Consider the following 22,660-nt stretch of genomic DNA (forward strand, 5'->3'; position numbering starts at 1 on the left):
GCAGGAAGCCAGGAGCATGACAGGTAAATACATTTATAAAACATTATTTTTTTAAAAATTTCTAATTGTTCTCAATACTTGGGTTCAGTTCAATTGCAATCTGATTAACCAATGTGTTCGTGTCACAGTTTTGTCTGTCCCTGATGCGACGCTCACCTGCTCCAATAAGCAGATGCGTCCACCTGTGTCTCATCTTAGTGATTACAGTCCATGTACCGTATATATGGCCACGCGTGCGGTCTAGTCCCTACCAGATCGTTGTAGTACTATGTCACATTCCCGCAACCCTTTGTCTATGTCCTTGCTACTCTGTGTATCGAACCCTACCTCGTTAACGTCCCTGCCTTCTCGCCTGCTGATTTTGATATTGCTGCTTCTTTGGACTGCCCGCCTGTGTTTCGACCTTGGAATGAATAAAGACGCTTCCCGAAATGTACCTGGTCTCGTCAGGTGTGCATTCTGGGTTCAGCCACATGTTCTGATCATGACAGAACGACATTGACAAGACATGGACCGAGTCAACTCTGATCCAGTGCACAAAGCCCTCCAGTTTCAAGGTCGGCGTCTCACCGAACACTAGGTAATTCTCCAGACGATTGCTCACCAGCTGCGGGAGGTAATGGGCCGGCTTGATTCCTACCCGCATCCTTTCCCAGCGGAGCCAACGCCAGTCCGGTACCCCCAGCTTCCACGGGAGCCCTCCGTGTCACTAAGCCATTCGTGGCAAATGGCAGTTTCCTCAGCAAAATAACCCATCACACTCAGACGATCACCCTGACATTTCAGGTTTCACATGCGGAACATGTCAGCCTCCATGTTTGTGACACCGTGGGTCACAACATAATCTTGGGGAGTCCCTGGCCGAGATCACATCACCCCCATATTGACTGGTCGACCGGACAAATCAAGTCCTAGGGAGCCAAGAGGCCGGTCAAAACCCGCGAAATGAGGCAGACCTGTCTTCAGAAGGGGACTTCTGTTACCATGACCTGAGGGAAGTATTTTCCAAGTGTAAGGCCAAGTCGCTTCCTCTCCACAGGCCATATGACTGCGCCATTGACCTGCTGCCCGGGTCCTCACCCCCTCACAGGAGACTATTCTCTCTTTCAGGTCCAGAGCATCAAGCCATTGAAAGCATACATGGAGGAGTCGCTAGTTGCAGGACTGATCCGGCCCTCGTCGTCATTGGCCAGGGCAGGCTTCTTTTTCATAGAAAATAAGGACAAGACCCTGCGGCCCTGCATCGATTACCAAGAACTGAACGATATCTCTATTAAGAACAGGTACTCTCTCCCCCTCATTGCCATGGCCTTCGAACTTCTGAAGGGGGCCAAGATTTTTCCAAAGCTGGACTTGAGCAATGCGTACCACCTGGTGCGGATAGGAGAGGGGGGTGAGTGGAAGACTGCTTTCAACACGCCCATGGGGCATTATGAATACTTAACGATGTCCTTCGGAATCATGAATGCACCAGGCATATTTCAGAATTTTGTCAATGACATTTTACGCGAGATGCTCAACATATGTTAATATATGTTTTTCTGTACCTAGACGACATCCTGATTTTTTTCCCCGGACACGTTCATGCGGTGTTACTTCAGCTATTGCGTCACGACCTGTATGTCAAGGTTGACAAGTGTTAAGTCCCACAAACCCTCCGTGTTATTCTTAGGCTTTGTCTTGGCGGAGCGGGAGAAACGCATGGATCCCAGCAATGTCGAGGCTGTTCTTCATTGGCCCAACAATCCCCAAGGAGGTGCAGAGGTTTATTGCCGGTGCCAATTTCTACCACAAATTCATCCGAAACCTTTGTACCGTTGCGGCCCCATTGCACGCACTAACTTCACTCCACAGTTCCTTCGTTTGGAATCCGGCCTGCCAAGCGGTAAGCTCAAAGCCAGCTTTACTTCAGCTCCAGTCCTCACCTTGCCCGATCCACATAGGCAGTTTGTCGTCGAGGTTGATGCGTCGGATTCAAGGATAGGGGGGGTTCTTTGACAGAGAAGTCCTATGGATGGAAGATTACACCCCTGCTTGTTCTTATCTAAAAAACTAACTCCAGCAGAAAGAAATTATGACATTGGCGACCGCGAATTGCTACCAGTCAAGAAAGCCATGTCGGAAGGGAAACATTGGTTAGAGTGGACGCAGGTCCCTTTAGTATTAACAGACTACAAAAATTTAGATATTATATTAATAAATATTTTTGGTCAGTCAAAAAGCTTAACGCAAGGCAAGCCAGGTGGGCACTCTTCTTTCCGCAGTTTCGCTTTGTGATGACTTATCGGCCGGGGACAAAGACCTGGAAACCCGATGTGATGCCGCATGTGCAAGATAGGGAAAGAACAGAGTCTGACCACGGTCCTACCTCCCCGACGCTTGTTTCGTCTCATTCTTCACCTGGGAAATTGAACCCCAAGTCAAATACGTGCTGCTGAAGGACTCTCTCAGTTCTGAAGGCTCCCCTGATGACAGGCTATATGTTGTTCCCCCACTAACGGGAAGAGTAATTGACTGGGCCCACACCAGTTGCACTGCGTGTAACCCGGGCATGGCCAAAACACAGTCTGTAAAAGAGCAACATTTCTGGTGGCCGAATATAAAAAAGGACGACAGGGAGTACGTCAATGCGTGTCCGGTTTGCGCAGCAAACAAACCCTCCCAGCAAAGACCCTTCGGGGAGTTAAGCCCTCTGCCCGTTCCTTGACATCCGTGGTTACACATCTCTCTGGACTTCGTGACCGGGCTTCCAGCTTTGCAAAGTCACACCGCTGTCCTCTCAGTGGTGGACCGCTTCTCCATTCATTTCATTACACTACCTAAAGTTCTCTACGTAAACCAGACAGCCAAGCTCATGATGAGCAACATATTCAAATTTCATGGCTTGCCCATCGAAGTGGTGTCCGACGTGGGGCCCCCAATTTGTCTCCTGTTTCTGGAAAGAATTTTGTTCACTCATAGGGGCCACTTATGAGCCTTTCTTCGAGCCATAATCCAGAATAGAACGCCCAGACCAAACGTTTAAACCAGGACTTACAACTAGGGCTCCGATGCCTTGCTTCTTGCGACCCAAACTCATGTAGTCAACAGTTAAGTTGGGTCGAAAACTCTCATAACTCTCTTCCCTCTGCATCCACCAGTATGTCTCCCTTCCATGTCGTGCACGGCTATACCAACCTCTCTCTTCCCATCTAAAGACTCCGATTCGTCGGTGCCATCAGCTTTGGCCGTGGTGAGACGCTGTAAACAGACCTGGGATCGAGCCCGCAAGATGCTTCTGCACAAGGGACGCTCCTTTAAGGCCATGGCGGACCATACGAGGGTGATGGCACTGGATTACAAAGTGGGCCAGCGTGTCTGGTTGCCAGCGAAGGGCCTCCCACTGCGGATGCAATCACGGAAGCTTGCTCCAAGTTTTGTCAGCCCATTCCCACTTGCAAAGGTGATCAACTCGGTCATCATGAAATTAAAACTCCCGAAATCGATGCGTATTCATCCGGCTTTTCATGTCAGCCTGCCCAAGATGGCGTGAGTGTCCTCATTGGTCCCGCGTGCCAGCCCCGCCTACCCCCGGATGGTAGACGGGGGTCCTGTCTACGCTGTGCGCCGGCTCCTGTTGTCACGCCGTCGGGGGAGGGGAGCGCAGTACCTGGTGGACTGGAAAGGCTATGGTCCTGAAGAGCGGTCATGGATCCCTTCCTGGTTCATGGTCGATCCCACCCTCATTAGGGACTTCCATGCATCACATCCTGAGGCTCCTGGGCCATCTGGGGCCGACCGTTAGAGGTGGGGTACTGTCATGGGTGTGTCTGTCCCTGGCACGCACCTGCGTCTCGGCTTCGTGATAACAGTCCATCTCTATATGGTCACATGTGCAGTCTGGTCCTTGCCAGATTGTTGTACTACGTCACATTCCCGCAACCCTTTGTCTATGACCTTGCTACTCTGTGTACCGAACCTTGCCTCGTTAAAGACCCTGCCTTCTCGCTTGCTGATTTTGGTACTGCTGCTTCTTTGGACCGCCCGCCTGTGATTTGACCTTGGACTGAATAACAGTACCTGGTCTCATGAGTTGTGCATTTTGGGTTCAGCCTCGTGTTCTGGTCATGACATATTTGCTCAAATTTAGATTGATGTCTTGTGGAAAGCTCTGCATTATTAGTGAAAATAAACCGCATTCTTGGGAAAGCACTACTAATTAATCAAACTTGCATGAAAAAAAATTCTGATGGATAATTGTGTGAATGGGTCTGGTCATTGGATGCGTGTGTATTACCGTGAACTCTGTGGTGTTGGTAATCTTCAAACAAAAGTCGGCTGCAAAATCCAGCTCTGAATGAGTCACTTTGTTGCAGTCGATTGTCTGTGGAGTATAAATATTAAATATTAGAACTAATGGGAACGGAACCCACATGCAGCCTACTCCAAAGTCAGGTGAGTGTAGCACTACACCATCAGTGACGACAGCATATTGTTTTTCTCGATTTCATCTCGGGAACAGTCGTCATAAAATTCCAGCGTTCAATTGAAGTTCAATGTCCACTGAATACAGCCCCTCAAAAACATTGGTACATTGACATTGTAGTGCACATTTATGGGAGGATAAATTAAAATGTAGGCTCAGAACATTTAAAGCCATGCAGAGCTGGTTCAGCACAGGATGAAATGGTTTGGAGTTTAACTTCACTCAATTTGTCCTAGTTGTTCTCACTGAGGAGAGAAAAAAGTAATCTGGTTTACAGAATATATAATTCCGTGAAAGGGCTCTCAATTTTACGGAGTAGTAGTCAGCCTTAATAGAATGTTATTGGATTGTATCAATGAGAGGCAATGGATGAGAATTGTGGTAATTTGGGGAGAGGGGTTGTCTATTTGTCACTGGAGGGAGAAAATATCGATAGGAGGATTCAAATTCCATTACATCAAGTTCTGCTCTCATTCATCACATCCACACATGGGCGTAGGACATGCTACTTAGCAAACAGGCCAACCGGAGATGAAACACATGATGGCATTAGAGATTAGAAGAAGAGAGTGCACTGCAACACTAAAAGAAACTAAAGAGGTAACTTTGGATGTGGCTTTCTTTAATCTCAGTGCTTTTTCCACTCAAAGTTTAGAGTGTTTTATTAACAGCGTGCCCAGAATAAAACATTAGTTATTGTAAGAGAATTAAACCTTTGATAATACATTCACTGTGTAGTAAAGTTCTCATTATGTCCTGCTGTAATCTGGATATTCAATCAACCAAGGGACCACAATTCCCATCAAGATTTTTCATTAAAATTGAGCTACATTTCTTTGTGGGCCAGGTGCATTCAAGTCATCAATTAATTACTCAGCACTGTAAAACTTTTTTGAATTTAGAGACGCAGTAAAATTATGTCACTGATCTTTTTCAAAAGACAAATTTAAAAATAATTTAAAAGTGTTAAAAGAAACCAGATCCTTCAGTTTCAGTATTTTCTAAATATGTGGGAGGCGGTGACAAACAAGTTGGCCATTGCCAGCCCTATTGCAAGTCCGCTGGTCCACTCACTGCGGGGTCATCTGGTTCATAGCTGTCTCAATCTGGGTCGTATAATGGAGACGTGACTGACACACTTCAGGGAAAGTTAACTTTATATTAAACTAAACTGCATGTTCTTCAGACTGGGGATCACACTACAGACATTTGAGGACATACTCATAATGGATTTGATTGACAAGTTAGGGTTGAGCAGAGCGCATTTTCAGCACATTCAGCAGTCATGTAGTCTGACAGCTGGGAGGATGTCTCTATTTTTCTAGAGCTGCAGTTTTTTTTTTTATAATAATTGTTCATTATTTTATTCATCCAAATATGGCAGGCTTCTTAAAACTCTTTTCTGTGGTGCGTTGAATAAAACATTTATGTTCTCACTTTACGAATTATTTCTAGTGTTTCATTTGATTTCTATGGTGTGGGGTGACAGTTACCTTGAATACATTATGAAAGGAACAATGACATCATAGGCTATGATGTCATTGTTCCTCTTGTCTATGACAGACACAGACGTTTGAACGTTTTTTTAATTTGGTCACCACACTGGCTATTCATGATAATCGGCGTGCGTATATCATGAACTACGGGCCACATCCATTCTGCTCTCTTCTTCAATCTGACCAACAGAGCATTTATCAAGAGTCCTACACTGTGTATTGCATTTATATAATCAACTTGGTGCTAAAAGTGGTAAATTAAAAGGAATTATTTCATTTATATGTAATTGTATTACTTTATCTTAATTATTTAATGTAACATACAATTTTAAAGATAGTGTTCAATTTAGCTGGTTAGTTCTAATTAAAAATGACAATACCTTCAAAAGAGCATAATTATTTATTAAAATAAACTATTTTACATGTATATTTTAACATTTATTTTTATCAAATCTCTTAATGAATTGGCCTAGCTGTCCCTTTAAAATGAAAAGTGGCTCTTGCAGCCATTGCAGTGCAAGTGCACCCTTTAAACCCATTATCATTTTTGAGCAATATTAACCTGTATGACTGTAGGTTCGGAGATGAGCGTGTCTGCATTTAACACTTGCACAACAGCCTCCGGCACGACAACCTTCTTCATGCATGACATGTTAAAGCCATACACATCATCCCAGAATGCAATGCATTCTTGGTGCTTCTGCTTGTCTCCCACTGCCGCCAAGCTGATGTTACAAAGGTCTGGGTAGACTAAGGAGGCAAGAGGAAGAAATGAACAATTAGTTCACAGACAAGAAAAGAGAGAAAGCGATTATTTGCCAATTGACGGGAAAAAAAAAAATAACCACAAGCAAAGTTCAGGTAAAGGGGAATTACCACTTCTGCTTACTACTTTGCTATACATTATACATAAAAATAAGCATATGAACACAATACATACTTTAACAATCATATAAAATACAGTATTCACGAAGAATAAAACGAAGAGGATGGGAAATTTGTAGTCCAAAGGGTTGATACTCGAAGAGATGTCAAGTGTAACATCAATTTTCAAAGTTTGCAAAAGCACGTCTTGAAGTCCTCTGGGCGTGGCATGTTCCATCAATTTCCTGAAGCAAAAGTAATGACAAAACATAGTTTGGCCTAGTTTATGCCCTGCGTAGAAACTCCATACTGCATTATAATCTAACGGCTATTTAAAGACCAGCAGTTGGATTTCATGACTTTGGATGTTTTCACATATGATATATTGGTATAATTACTCTGCTGGGTGACGGGGTTATGACTATTATGCTTGTGTGAACCAACATTAGCCAATACAGAGCCCTCGGGCCAAACTTACAGAAAAAGAACATGAGTTTTAACTTCTGTATAAGCGAGGAAAAAAAAGCGTGTCACGACCCATCGAAACGGAGGTAGGACCCAAATGCAGGAGTCGGGAGACACAGAGGTAATTCGGGAAAAACGTTTATTGTTCCATGGTCGGGGATCGGGCAGGCAGTCAGGTGGAGCAGTGCTAGTCAGGACGTCGGGCGTAGAGAGCAGGTCAGCGGGCAGGCAGGAGTTGGTACAAGGGAGATCGATCAGAGCAGGCAGGAGTATCAAAGGAGTCAGGCTTACGGGGTCGGTCGGAGAACAGGCGGAGGTCGGTACACATGGGTTGACCATCAGGAATACGGGAGTGCTGGATCGGGGGATGAGTTGCAACGATCTGGCGCCGGACCAGTCGTCCCCATGGTCCTATATACACCAGGGCCAATCAGCCAGCATGAGACGCAAGTGTGCGCCTCCCAATCAGCGCGGCAACCCGCACAGCCAGGGCTGCACCGGCAGGACCATGACAGCGTGTGGCAATATACTGATTTGAGCCAACACTGATAAGCATTATTATCATGACAATGCTTCAATTCATATATACCACACAAAGTCATGCATAAAGAGACAATCTTATGAACGTGATGAGCAGGGGGCAAGAAGTTATTTTCGTGACATGACTTGGTGCTTGACAGTCACTCAAGCACCAGCCATTAAATGACTGATAGTAAGCTGCTGATGATAGGAAGGTAATAAGTTGAAGCATAGCAACATACAGCACAGGAGCTGCAAAAGCAATTTAAAAAGTTTAAATAACTGTTTTGTGTGACCAGGTCATAGAGCTACTCGTAAAATGTGTGACATTTTTCTAGCCAACCTAGTTAATCTTATTTTTGGAAGTGGAATATCTATGTAAGGAGGGCTGAGAGTGCAGATATAGACATTCAGTGGGGCACAAAAGTATTTAGTCAGCCAAAAATTGTGAGATTTTCCCTGATTAAAAAGATGACAGAGGTTAGTAATTTTCATCATAGTATGCTGTACTTCACGTCTGAGAGACAAAACAACAACAACAAAAAATCTAGAAAATCACATTGTCTGATTTTTAAAGAAATTATTAGCAATTTATGGTAGAAATAAGTGTTTGGTCAAAAACAAAAGTTCATCACAATACTTTGTTATATACCCTTTGTTGGCAATGACAGAGGTTACAGGTTTTCTGTAAATCTTCACAAGGTTTTCATATACCGTTCCTGTTATTGTTATGTTATGTTGAGATTTCTTTGCTCTCAAAAAGTGGAGGAATTGTCAATGAAACTCACAGATAGTGCAATACACACTTCACTTAACCCTTTATTTAATTGACGGAGCCTCGAGAAACATTCATCTCCAAATCTTACAAGTAGAAGAGGTCCACTTATGAAAACGTTAGCATCCAAACATTGTACTTTTGTAAAGAGATCATTTGAAATCTCACTTCAGTAGCTCTGATTGCCACTTGAGAACATCCAAACCTTCTGTGAGTATCATGACAGATTTTACAGCTGGGTGCTTATTGGTGATCAAGGATTTTTTGAGAGATATCAGACACCGTGCGATTGGTAAAACACGGTACTTTGGTGTTTTGCTCGCTGCAAAAATGTTTCACATCCTTTACAGCTACATCAACTATTTACGTTTGGGGTCCCAATTTTTCTCTTGTACGATTCAGTTTCATACCTGTAGTTGTCCAAATACCTTATTTTCACCATAATTTGCTCATAAATTCTCTAAAGACAATGTCATTTTCTTTTCTTATTTCATCTCTCATCGGTGAGGTATACCTCTGATGAAAATTACAGGCCTCCATTATCTTTTTAAGTGGGAGAACTTGCACAGTTGGTGGGTGACTTTTTTTGCCCCATTGTAGAGTCAGTTATTTGAAAATATTATAGAACAATTCTTTTGGTTTAATCAGATAATTGCAGTTACAAACAAGTCAACAAACTACCATCAGGCTGAGATGAGTCTGCACAATTCCAAAAACAAGACATGATAAATAAAGACAAAATGGCGAGATGCAAATTAAAACAACAACAGCCTGCTACTTTTTGACAAAACTTTCCATTGTTTTTAGGGAAAAAAAACAAAAGGAAGTTATTGCTAATAGAACAGAAAAGAAAAAATTACAAGTGAACCAGGATGAATTGCGCATTTTTTTACCCTCAATGAACTGTTTAAAACATTGTATTTTTTTTTTTTACCATAATTTGCCTACTGCTGTTCAGTTGTCAACCAAAAAAAAAAAAAATTATACAAGGAGCAAGTTCCACTGAGAATTGGGTGGAGGAAAAAGTGCAAATAAGGTGAGCAGGGAGTAAAAAAGAAACAACATTGCTCTCTCTGTTCTATGCTATTTATGTTGCATTGTTTTATTTTTTTATTTTGGCAAATTTATAAACATCCTCTGGGGATGATTAGAATGCAGAAGCATTCTTCTATTGCTGTACTATGGTGTTCTAAGCCTTCATTTCTGTAGTCTTACAAAGGAGTTTATAAAGAGCTTAATGGGTAAAATATAATTGAGAGGAAAGACAGTAGTGGAAACAACCTTGGCCGGAGGCTTCAATCAACAAGAGCAAACCTCCAATTTTCCATCATTTTAAAAATATAACCTTTCCAATAGGCCTCGCATAACCTTCAATACATCGGGCCATAAATTGAGAGAATGGATGGTGACAGCTCTGCGATGGGCACCCCATGGTCTCTCATTATTAGCTGATGCCTCCTTGTGACCATGTGAGTGTCACCAAACCTAATGATGGTGTTTACACACTTGCACAGAGAAAACATCACTCAGTTTTACTCCAAATACTGAAGCAAGAGAGTGATCATGGAGGCCAGGTGGGAGAGGACTTTTGCTGAGTTGGCAACATTTGGAGAGGTTTAGTTGGAAAAATGCACTTTAAAAGCAATGGAGACAAAAAAGTTAAACTCGCGAAGGATGGCTTACTGTACTGTGAAAGGGGGAAAAGACTAAGGGGCACGCCAATGTCCCCAGATTCATGGCTTTGACATCTGCGTCCTTCTCGACTCGCTGCACTCAACCCGTTTGTCATGTCCCCCCCTCATACTTGCTCTCTTGAGCTCCCTCATTGGTCTGATGTGAAAGATCAGTAGGCGAGGGAGGGAGTGGGGCAAAACAGATCTCTTATCCCAGGACACTGTGCCGTGCAAGCCATGCTGACACAAATTTAAGGATGAAGGGGAAGTTCATTCTGCGGGTGAGATGGACTTGTCTGTTGGTGGGTCTGCAAATCTTAAGCACAGATAAGTATAGAACTGTACACACTAAACGCAATGTGCTTCAAAGGTTAGGGAGGGCAAAATCTTTTGGGGAAAAGCACTGGCTAATATTACTTTGATGGCTGCAGTAATAAACCAAAGTGAATGAAAGCCTTTATATTTTAAGATCTACAAAAAAAAAAAAGACTTCAAAATTTTAAATCCCGATTTTAAAAAAAAACAAACCAAAATCCTTTTATTTCAGCTCACAGGAACAATGAGAAACCTTGTGCTGACGAAGGCTGATATGTTGAACACATTTTTCATTGGAATTCACACTGAGAGGTTCACTTCAAAAAGATGTAATTATTTGAAATCACTAATATGCACAGGTTAAACACTGCACTTCAATATAGGCAAGTAAAATAACCTACTTGACTATTAAATGAAAATGTATTACACATAATGTTAACTTGAATTAATCCCTAATCCCTTCAAATAAAAATCATTGAGTTTAAAATGTTTTTTTTTTTGGTTGGGAAGATACAGACAAGTGTTTTCTCTACTTCAAGCAGTAATGGTTGAAAACCAATGTCAGGGTTAAAGGTTCTAGACGTGCCATATGGCATCCATAATGCCATCTCCCCCTCTTCTGAGGTCACAGATCTATCTTGATAGGTATTGTCTGCATGTGCATGCTGCTTACATGTACAGTATGTGACCTCTATAGTTCATGACTCAAAAAGTCAGTGTGGTGGAGGACTTCCCAGATTGGATTACATTTTATGGATGACAAAAGATGACCCAGGAGCCAAACCACAACATACTTCTTTACAAATTCATATTTTAACAGTGGACTGGAAGCAGCAGCGTAAAAGTGTGTGTCTGCTGATATGAAACATTTGCAGTGTGCATCGGTGGGAATTTTCCAATTGATAAATTGAATTGATTTAATTGATAGCTGGACATTCCAACGGCAGGGATTTTCATAGCATCCAATGACACACCGACAGTGCCTGGAAGCGTAATGAGCATATCAATTAATAACCATTTTGAAGCCTGACTTTAAATATACGTCATTTTTTTCAATTCATTCTGATTTGTCCACCCTGTTAACATTACTCTTCTGTTGTGTAAACAAATGTAGATTTTTGGGGGGACAATTTAAATACATAGTACACAACTATATATACAGTATGTATATATTTTAAATAAAGTTATTTTCGCCCAAGATACCACAAAATTTTATGACACAAAAGGTAATTAACTTCATCAGCTTCTGACACTTCTTGTCATTTCCACACTGGATCACTTGACGGTGCTTTAAGATGATGTAGTTGAAATGACGCACTTTAGCTACGACCAGGCAGGTCCATACATGGACAGTGTGCAGGTCAACTGAACCATTGAGAAAGGAGAAAGCATTTGAAGCAAAGTGTCAGAAGCCCCAAAAATGTCAATGACGTGGAGTTGATCCAACAACATCCATCTCTTTCTATTCTTGTTATCCTTTCAGAAAGTTTCAACGACAAAATGTTTGAGATGCTCTCCCAAATAAACAGTGGGCAAAGGGGTCATAAAGGCAGTGTGAGGTTGGAAGGAGGGGAGGTCAGACATGCATTTATCGAAGCAATAAAGGCTTTGTTGTAATGCTGAATACCAGGGTTCAAGGGGTGCCAGAATTTGAGGTTTACACCTTTAATCGGCATTTAAAATATTTCAGTGTAGTTTTTAAGTCATGTGAATGGTAGGAAAGCTTCTTCGATTATATATTTTTCTTAATCCATGCATTTTAACCGGGGGGTTTTATCTTTTAATTATCCGAAGGTGGAAATGAGAGTGTGAATTGGTTTGTTTGTTTGTTTGTTTATATGTCACCTGCAGCTTCCTGACAACCAGTATAGGGTGTACTCCTGCCCGGAGTTAGCTGGAATAGGTGTCAGAGACCCGAATTACTAATGCTCCTTTCACATGAGAAATAAGTGAATAGCCAAAAGTGGACATATTGATAGCAGTTACCAATGGGTTCCCAGAGGACTGAATTGTGGTGCAACTCCCATTAGTCGCACCCTCATTCGTGGGCTGACTCATTATTCTATACAAGTCATGCACAAGTGCATTTTCACACAGACATGAATTAAATTTAGAATACCTAATATGGCAACTTAAGTGCTGTGGGGCAAGTAAGTATACAGTAATCCCTCTCTACTTCGCAGATCACCTATTGCAAATTTTTGGACCCCCCCCCCCAAAAAAAAAAAAAAAAGCCGACTCACTACATAATAATGTGGCATCCCCGGCGCGACGACATGGACCAATGAAGCAAAAAAAAAAAATAGATTTAAAAAAAAAAAAAAAAAAAAAAGGTCAGCATACATTAGTACAATACTGTAGCGGGAGGCCACATAGATAGGATATGACATCCCCAGCAAGACATGGACCAATGAAGCAAAATAATAATAATAAAATAAATAAGCATAAATTAGTACAGTACAGTACTGTACATTACGGGGCAAGGCAATGCACCATCGCTGGTGTGACGACATTGACCAATGAAGCAAAAAAAAAAAAAAAAAGTCAGCATACAATAGTACAGTACTGTAGAGGGAGGCGGCATTGATAGGGTATAATGCAGCATCCCGAGCAAGACGACAAGGACCTATGAAAAAAAATTATATATATATATATATATATATATATATATATATATATATCGCCATTTACCCCGACTTCGCGGTTTTTCCACTTTCGCGTGTGGGTCTGGTTCAAATTAACTGCGAAAAACGAGGCATTACTATATTGCCTTTTTGTCAATATTTATTGAAACATAAAAAATACTTCATGAAACTTCAAGAAATGCCTCAAGAAACTTTGTTCAAAACAGCATAAAAGGGCTACTACCTGAACCACCATCATCCAAATAGAGGTCTCTGGCCACTAAGACAGAGTCCAACATGGACTCAAACAGCAAAAAGTAACCCTGCAACAGACAAAATGTGTGGAATTAAATCCATGACACATTCAAAAGTAAGTACAAACCTCATATCCAATCAAGTTGGGACATTGCATAAAAGGTAAATAAATTTAATCCTGAATACAATGATTTTCAAACCCTTTTAACCTATATTAAATTTAAAACTAAAAAAAGATGAGATATTTAACATTATTTGTGCAAGCATTCATTTTGAATTAGACACGTTTAACACACTTTAAAAACACTGGAACAGAGGAAACAAAAGACTGAGAAAGTTGAGGAATATATAAAATAAGGCTCAAAGATTTGTACACAGTATAAAAAAGGTTATTTTGATATAAACTATCAATTGATAGGCACATACCTGTAATATATGTAGGATGGAATAAAGGCATGTAGCTACTGAATAATTCGATGAATATTGATTTGTTACCAGTAAAAAAAACCTGAATTTACAATACGAAAGTCATGACATCAGGACACAGTCAGCAACAAAACATCCAAATTTGACCCTGAGACGACTTAGTATTCTGCTCCAACAGATAGCACGTTAAGTGTGTTATTTCATCTATGCTGAAATTACATTTTGTCTATATCATGTAGGTTTCTGCTGACAAATGGTTTTTTTTCTATCCGTTAGCCCTTGAATTGAACCCTTCATAGAAATTGCGTCATCCGTGTCGCTGACCAATCAGAGGCCAGAGATCTGCATAAACCACGCCCCCTTTTGGACCCGCATTTCCCTCAGACAATGTTGCATGGTCTAGTATAGCTTTTGTTAGCGTTTTATCGCGTATTTGGGTTCTTTAACAATAGATATGGTTAAGAGGTGTAGTCACGGACTTTATAATAGTGACGACAGCTATCCTGAAAGTTGTGGAGTTCAATTCGTATCCTTTCCAAAACCGAAGACCCAGTACGAAAAATGTCTTCAATGGATCAAACTTTGCGGAAGACCGCATGATCAACTGAATCCATCAACAGATATGTTTGCACGAAGGTAAGCCCTATATTTGATTTTCAATTCATGTCTCATATAAATGAATTAGCAGTTCTTCGCTTGCATAACATAGCTACGTGTGAATGATTGACACACTTGATCTGTGTTGAGCGATATTTTGCGATGATCTGACTGCACAAACGTGTCTCTTTGTTGCCGACTAGCGAGCTAAGCTAAACCGGACTAGTGAGTCCTAAAAGCCTTCGACGTGCACCAAGACACCAAAACTGAAGGAAGGATGTTTGAGGACACTAAAGTAGTGATTGTCGTACTCGGTCGGGACTTACGTAGGTTCGGCACTAATTCAAGAATAATTATTGAGGGGAGCGCGTGACGTTACACAAAGAAAACGGGAGAAACAACTCGTAAATCAAGCCTCGCCTTCTTCTTTTCCTTCATACGGTGGTTCATAAACGGCTATACAGATACACATACAGATTCTGCACACAAGTGTGATAGGTAACACGAAAATAGGAAACTGTCAATGACGAATTCGTCTTTGGGTTATAATATATTCTATTATGTGGCTTCTCAGTCTTCCTCTGACTCCGGAAAGATCTCGTGCTAATATCAATGGTTTCTCTGTCGATATGCATGTAAGTACCATTGAAATACCCCTCGCTGAAATACTTGAAGCCCTGCTGTCTGCTTTTCAACGATATTTCACTGTTAGCTAAGAATGCGATAGAGAAATCAACCGGTAAATCGGACAGTTTCGCTCTATTCTTTTCTTGCTGCGCCGCCATTTTTGCTAATTGTTTGTCTGACGTTAGCGCACGTGGCGTGACGTAACTTCAGGAGGCGTGGTTAAGTGCCCTGTACGGAGGGGTCAATTAGCAGCCAACCTGACACACAACCCAACGCACTACATTACGGGTGAATTCAATACTTGAGGTTCTTAACGAAGTGGACAGGGAATGTTGGGGACAATAGTCTTTGAAACCATTAATGCAATCTTGAATGTGTAACATGACATGTCTTCAGGGCATATAGTATAACATTTGGATTAAAATGAACAAAAATACTAAAACGTATGATAGACTGGGGAATACAAGAAAGAATGTATTTATCCATCCAATTCCTCCACCACTTATCCTCACTAAGGCCGTGGGTATGCTGGAGCTGACCCCAGCTGACTGCGGACAGTAGGCGGGGTACACCCTGAACTTGTTGCCAACAAAATGCAGCACACATACAAACAGCCATGCATACTCACATCCATACCTACAGATAATTTAGAGTCCTCAGTCAACCTATCATGCATGTTTTTGGGATGTAGGAGAAAACCTGGAGAAAAGAGACGCAGGGGGAACATGCAAACTCCACACAGGCAAGGCCGGATTTGAACCTGGGTCCTCAGAACTATGAGGTAGATGTGCTAACCAATCGGTCACCTTGGCACATCATATGTATTTATGTTGGTAGATAAACCCATGAAAAAGAATATATTTCATTTAATTAATTATATTAAGACGACACAGTGGTTCAGCTAGAAAGCGTTGGCCTCATAGTACTGAGGTCCCGGGTTCAATCCCGGACCAGTCTGTGTGGAGTTTGCATGTACACCCCGTGCCCGTGTGGGTTTTCTCCAGGCACTCCAGTTTTCTCCCACATTCCAAAAACATGCAACATTAATTGGACACTCTAAATTGCCCCGAGGTGTGATTGTGAGTGCGGCTGTTTGTCTCTATGTGCCCTGTGATTGGCTGGCGACCAGTTCAGGGTGTAACCCGCCTCCTGCCCGTTGACACCTGGGATAGGCTCCAACACTCCCCCAACCATCATGAGGATAAGCAGCAAAGAAAATGGATGGATGGATGGATATTATATTAATGTTAATGATGAAAGCTTTAAGCAGATTGTTTCCTGTGGTGGTATTAGTAGAACATCAATTTTCCTGAGAATTATAATGGATCAGCCTTGTATTTTTTTTTCTTTGAAGAGGGTACCAATAAACGAGGTGAGGGTCAGGATGACATTTAAACTGGACAGCAAGTACAAGTGTGACGACATTGCTTTTAGTATGTGATAAAGTAAGCAGAGAAAAGGAGCAGAAGCTTAGCATTAAATACTGTTGGTTGAAGACAAGAGCCTTATTATTTAAATGAAAACAGCCTTTCATTGAAAGGATAAAAGAATGTGAGGAACAAACAAGGGAACTAAAAATGATTTATTACTTGGACCCCAAAATCACCACCATCAGCGTCAAGGTCCAAAGCTGATAAATGTGACAGTGATGAAGCAGATAAACCCAAACCAACCGGAATGTTAGAAAATTGATAGATTCCTTGTTTGTCGATGCTGGACTGGTCGCGATTCAAAGTCAAGATATACTCATTGTTGCTGACTCGGTCCACTCAGTGACCTTAACGCTATTCCGTTTTTAAAACCCTCACCAAGCATACACTGGGCTCATAATTTAGTGGCAATTTCACGGGACACTGCTTCGCTTGAAGGAAAAGGGATATGAGAGAGAGGCCTACGAGCACAGTCACACCCTTTATGGTCAATGATGTTCCACGAATACTGCCTCCACTACCTTTACAAAGGTCTAAACCCAACTATTTCATAAATTAAAATAATCTAAATTAGTATCGCAGCCAGTTTATTGTGGAATGCTTTGTACTTTATGTACGCAGTGCATACGACTTTTTATTAGGAGGTAGGGGATGCTTTCTGATATTTTATCACATGTTGGGAGAAAAAGGTAAGTAATGATCCCTTTGGAATTTTTAAAATTTCTGCATAAATTATGCATACAATGTAGTGTTATATTCATGTAAATCACAATCAAAAAAGTCAACTGTGTTTTAAACAAACACCACACCATTATATTTTTTCATATTTTTAAAGAGTATAACATGGAACAGGAAAAAGTATGTGAATTTAAGTAATTTAGTAAGCAGCAATAACCACGACAAATTTTTTCTGTACCTGCAGGTCAGACTTGCACAATGATTAGGTTGCATTTTGGACCATTCCTCTGCACAAAACTTTAGCAAGTGAAAAAATAGTGGAATAGTTGTCGAGATCATGCCACAGCATCTCAATTGGGTTGAGGACTTTGATTGTGCCACTTCTTCTGTAATCCATTTTGTTGTGATTTGCTTCCTGCAATTCAATTTTTAGATGTGTGATGATGACAGCGCCTGGTGCTCTGGACACAGTTTTTTAAAACAACATGATGGGAGACAGGCAGGAACCCCACATATTACAGCGCTGATACTATTTTGTAAAATATCTAGATCAGCGCTGGTTATACAAAAAAGCAACATACAAACAAAAGTGTAAAAATGACATCTTTCACAGGCCGTGTGAAAGCAGTTAAAGAGCAGCTGGACAACAATATAAGATGACCTGTGAGGAGAGAGCAAGGTTCAGAGAGTCAGGGTTGCACAGGAAACATCTGTGAGAGATCTGTGGCATCACACAGTGTTTAAGCACATCTGAGTTTGTACGTACACACACACACACACACACACACACACCACACACACACACACACACACACACACACACCTCAAACACACCTCAAACACTCTCAGCTTTGTTACATTTATCTGGAATGGTTTTTCCACACACTGAACTTGACACATCTTATAGATTCCTACAGTATTATTTAAAAATTTTCATCTAAGGTAGGTTGTTAATAAAATGTTTGAGCCGGAACAAACCACTGTGACTGTCATGGGGGATGATGGAGTGGAGGACTACCAATTCAATTTGAGGGCAGAGAAACTGAATCACAACTTTGTAAAACAATGGGTGAGCTATGTGCAATTGTTTTCCACTGGCATTTTCAATCATTCTCAAACATGAGAGGAAGAGGAACAGATTGAAGTAATATATTGTGAGGGGAGAAGAACGCTTGCTTCTTGCTGGAATGTAATAACCTGAATGGTACCTTACCAGAAATCGTGTTTTCCGCAAACATACCGGATGTACTGTATGTTCACTTTGGCTCAATTCTAAAAAAAAATCCACTCATAACTCCAATAAAACTAGAAAATAAATACATTAAACAAATTTGCAGAATACAAAATGACACTAAACAGTGTATCTAATATTTTCTGAAATAGCATTACGTAGCAAAAAAAAATTAACATTTCTTTGTAAATGTAGGCCCTGAGGTCTCGCCATAGTTATGTAGCTCAGAACACAATGCAGAGTCACAAAATCAAATGGATTACATATGTCCTGAGTCAAAACACTCTTCGATAGCGGCAGCTACATTTGAATCATTTAACGTTCAATAAAAAAAAAAAAAAACACACACCAAAAACTTTAAGTCTTTCTCCTTGTTCTATCAGTGCTCTTCTGGTACCTTCATTTTTTCATTTGGTGGTGTTGATATTTTCGTCAATTTCGCGTGTGATTTTTCATTTACTTTTGTGTTTACTTGTATTGAGATTATTTGTGGTTTGGTCTTGTGTTTAGTTTTTGGTCATTGTAATTCGCTCTGATGTTTTTTAATTTGTCATTGCGTTTAGTTATTTACTAAGTTTTGCACTTCAAGGTCACCATACTCAGGGGTTGGTATTGTGGACAAAGTTAATCAATTTTTAAGTGAAAGTTAATAATACATTAATCATAAGACACAAATTTTGTCTTTTTGGTGGTTTTTCACACCTGTATTTGGGGATCCTCTGCTAATCCTCCTTGCAAATCTTTGCCAGTTCTGTCGGGGTGTATGGTGAACATTGGTGGACAGCGATTTTCAGGTCTCTCCAGAGATGTTCACTTGGGTGCATTGGGTGCTCTGACTGGTCCGTTCAAGAACATTCACAGAGTTGTTCTGAAGCCACTCCTTATTTTAGCTGTGTGCTTAGGGTCATTGTCTTGCTGGAAGATGAACCTTCGGCCCAATCTGAATTCCTAAGCACTCTGGAGAAGGTTTTCTTCCAGGATATCCATGTACTCATCTTTCCTTCGATTCCAGTCAGTTTTACTGCAACTGAACCACATCCCACTTGGCATGATGCTGTCACCACCATGCTTCACTGTTGGGACTCTTTCGGACAGGTGATGAGCAGTGCCTGGTTGTCTCCACTCATACCACTTAGAATTAAGGCCAAAAATTTCCATCTTAGTTTCATCAGATTAGAGAATCTCATTTCTCACCATCTTGGAGTCTTTCACGTGTCCTGTTTAAGCAAACTCCATGCAGGCTTTCACGCATCTTGCACTGAGGAGAGGCTTCTGTCGGGCCACTCTGCCATAAAGCCCTCAGTGATGGAAGCCTGCAGTGGTGGTTGACTTTCTGGAACTTTCTCCAGTCTCAATGTCTTGAGCTCATCCACAGTAATTTTTGGATTTTCCCTACCTCTTTCACCAAGACTCATTTGCCCTGATTCCTGTTTGGCTGGATAGCCAGCTCTAGGAAGGGTTCCGATCATCCCAAAGGTTTATTTAAGGATTATGAAGACCACTGTGCTTTTAGGAATCCTGAGTGTGGCAGGTTTTTTTTTTTGTAATCTTGGCAAGATTTGTGCTTTGGCACAAGTCAGTCTCTGAGCTCTTTAGGCAGTTCCTTTGACCTCATTATTCCCATTTTGTCCAACATGCACTATGAGCTGTAAGATCTTATATATTCAGAGTATGGCTTTCCTAATCAAGTGCAATAGATATAATCAAAATCTGATTATACGAATACAAGTTCAAGAACCATCTCAAGGAAGATCAGAAGAAATGGAGAGCATCTGGGTTAAATATGAGTGTCAAAGCAAAGGGATTTGAATACGCACAGGTGAATTTTCAATTTTTCTTTTTTAATAAATCTCCCAAAATTTCAACAACTTCATTTTTTGTTTTTCAATATGGGGGTTCTGTGAGTACATGAGGAAACAAACTTAAAATAATGTTAGCAAATGGCTGTAATATAACAGAAAAATATAAATGGTCTGAATACTTTCCGTACCCATTGTTGTACAATTGGCCTCATATGTTTACATAGCCAGGGAAAAATTTTGATTTAAGAAAAATATATATATTATTGAGGACTGAAGAACAACCACCATTCATTTCTTTATGGTTATGTTTTGTTTAATGATAATGCTTTTCTGAAATGACAGTTTAATATGAATCCCATTAAAATAAAATTTGATGTGTTCCACCTGGTCCTGCGTGTTTACTTTAAAGAACTATACACATTTTATAAATTTCACCTGCGTAATCCAACATATGAGCAAAACAATGTGTTTTCTCATTTACTAAACAAAAGTCATTACAGTCATTATTCATCCTCCAAAAAAGAGCCATTATCGACTGTTCAGAAGGTAGGATACCTAAAATCCAGTAGTTCACTGTTAAAAAAATAATAATAATCTACCGGTATTAAAATTCACAAATGGAAGAAATCATAAAGCACAACTAATGTGTATGGCCCCAAAACACCAAAAACCCACAAAACATTCCAAATCTGTTTTGAACTAGGTAAGTTCATTATTAAAAATATTAATTGCACTGGCCATGTGATTTTGCAAAAAGATACAATCCAGCACAAGACACTCCCATTATTTTTTGTGATATGGTTGGGACCTTTGGATGCTCTTGACTTTAGTTACTATGTTTCAATAGACAATCTACATCAGCAGTTGCACTCAAATCCTCTGCATTCAAAACACGTCTGGCTCAATTACTAAAGATCATTATTTCTTGCAGTCCCAGGAGTGCAAGAGCAAAATAATGGAGAAGGCCTGTATGCATGAATCTGTGTGCTTGGAAGGGTATATGGGAGGGCCGCTTCCTTCACTGAATACAGAGGGCACTACCCCCATGTCAGCCAGGCTCTTTTGTCGGGTCTGTCGTCAGATGACACCGAATTACCATAAACATAAATCACACACACACCACTGTAATAGATTGTGTGGAACTGCTTGGTGACTAAACATAGAGCAGCTTCCAACGGAAACCTGATTTCTGTCTTAATCCAAGAAAATGAAAGACAATTCTGGTGTACAGTGAGGAAACATTGTGAAATCAATTACGTATATGAGGTGAAATAGTAAAACACATGATTAAAGTATGTACTGTTTGCCAGTTAAAGGAACTTGCAGCAGGATTCTTCACCCAAGTAAATTTAATTCAATGTATATCCCACAAGAGGTTGAATCCATTAAAAGATGATTGAGTAAAATGCAAGTAGTACAGTATAATTTTACAATAAAAGTACTTAGTCCTTGTTCCCAAAGTCATACTTTTCCAGTTATTTTACAGATGCACCATTTTTAGGAAAGGTTTAATGTCAACTTGCTAGCTCACACAACAGAAAGGAGGTACTTCCTGGACCAGCACTTAGTCTGCCCAATGATTTGGCTTTATAAACCCCACAGGGTTGGGGAGGTTACTTCAAAGCATTAAAAATGTAATGTAATCCAAATACCAAAAAGTACAAAAAGTAATATAACTATCTTTCAATTACTTTTGGATTTGTCCAATACCAAATAAGCAAATAGACATAATAAACTAAATATCTACAAAATATACAGCACAATTGTATACATTTTTCTGTTTTCTGTCTTATTTTATTAAACCACCAACTAAACCTAAAAATATGATTTCTAAAGCCGCCTTTCTACTCCCGCACTTACGCAGTCAACAACAGCCACAATGCATCCCGTGGCCACACACTGGCCCGCGCAGCACCTCCGTGTAACTTGCCACGCACACATGGAAAAAAAGATGCTGCAAGGAGAACGCCGCGGAGATCTTCACTCTTGATTGGTCTGTTTTAGTCACATAGTGCAATGACGTACACACCGTTCGTCCCTGCTTCACGTACCGCCTACGTCATTGCCTTCTTGTTCTATTTTGCAGCATAATTAAGCATATATCTGGTCAATAGGTCCATTTGTTCAAGAAGACTCACTTTCACTGTCGCCATTGCTGTTTTGTTTCTTGTTACAGAAAGGAAAGTAAAAACAGCCACTGAAAATGAACAAAAAGTGCTGAGGAAACTGCATCCTGTGGAGTCTTAGCCAATACCAGCCTTAGTGGCACCTCTGACTTGGAGAAGAACTCATTTTCAAAACAGCATGCATGAGTTGTGGTCAAGTATAAAGGCAAACCACGTGCAGGATAGACGCAGTGATGTCAACGCAGTCGTCGCACGCTCGAGGATAAAGAGGCCTTAATGATGGGAGGTTTGG

General features: G+C 40.8%; 1 protein-coding gene across 1 annotated transcript in view; it reads right to left on the reverse strand.

Annotated features, from left to right (window-relative positions):
• Positions 1-22,660, reverse strand: part of prmt3 (protein arginine methyltransferase 3) — a 75,940-nt gene that overhangs the window by 27,135 nt on the left and 26,145 nt on the right. Inside the window, exons 11-13 of the mRNA XM_061813896.1 lie at positions 13,441-13,519; positions 6,524-6,711; positions 4,277-4,363 (exon numbers count right to left, since the gene is read on the reverse strand). Coding sequence (XP_061669880.1) covers positions 4,277-4,363; positions 6,524-6,711; positions 13,441-13,519 — 354 coding nt within the window. The remainder of the gene's footprint in view (positions 1-4,276; positions 4,364-6,523; positions 6,712-13,440; positions 13,520-22,660) is intronic.

Source organism: Syngnathoides biaculeatus, chromosome 3 (genome assembly GCF_019802595.1).
Source record: "Syngnathoides biaculeatus isolate LvHL_M chromosome 3, ASM1980259v1, whole genome shotgun sequence".
Classification (NCBI taxonomy): Eukaryota; Metazoa; Chordata; class Actinopteri; order Syngnathiformes; family Syngnathidae; genus Syngnathoides; species Syngnathoides biaculeatus.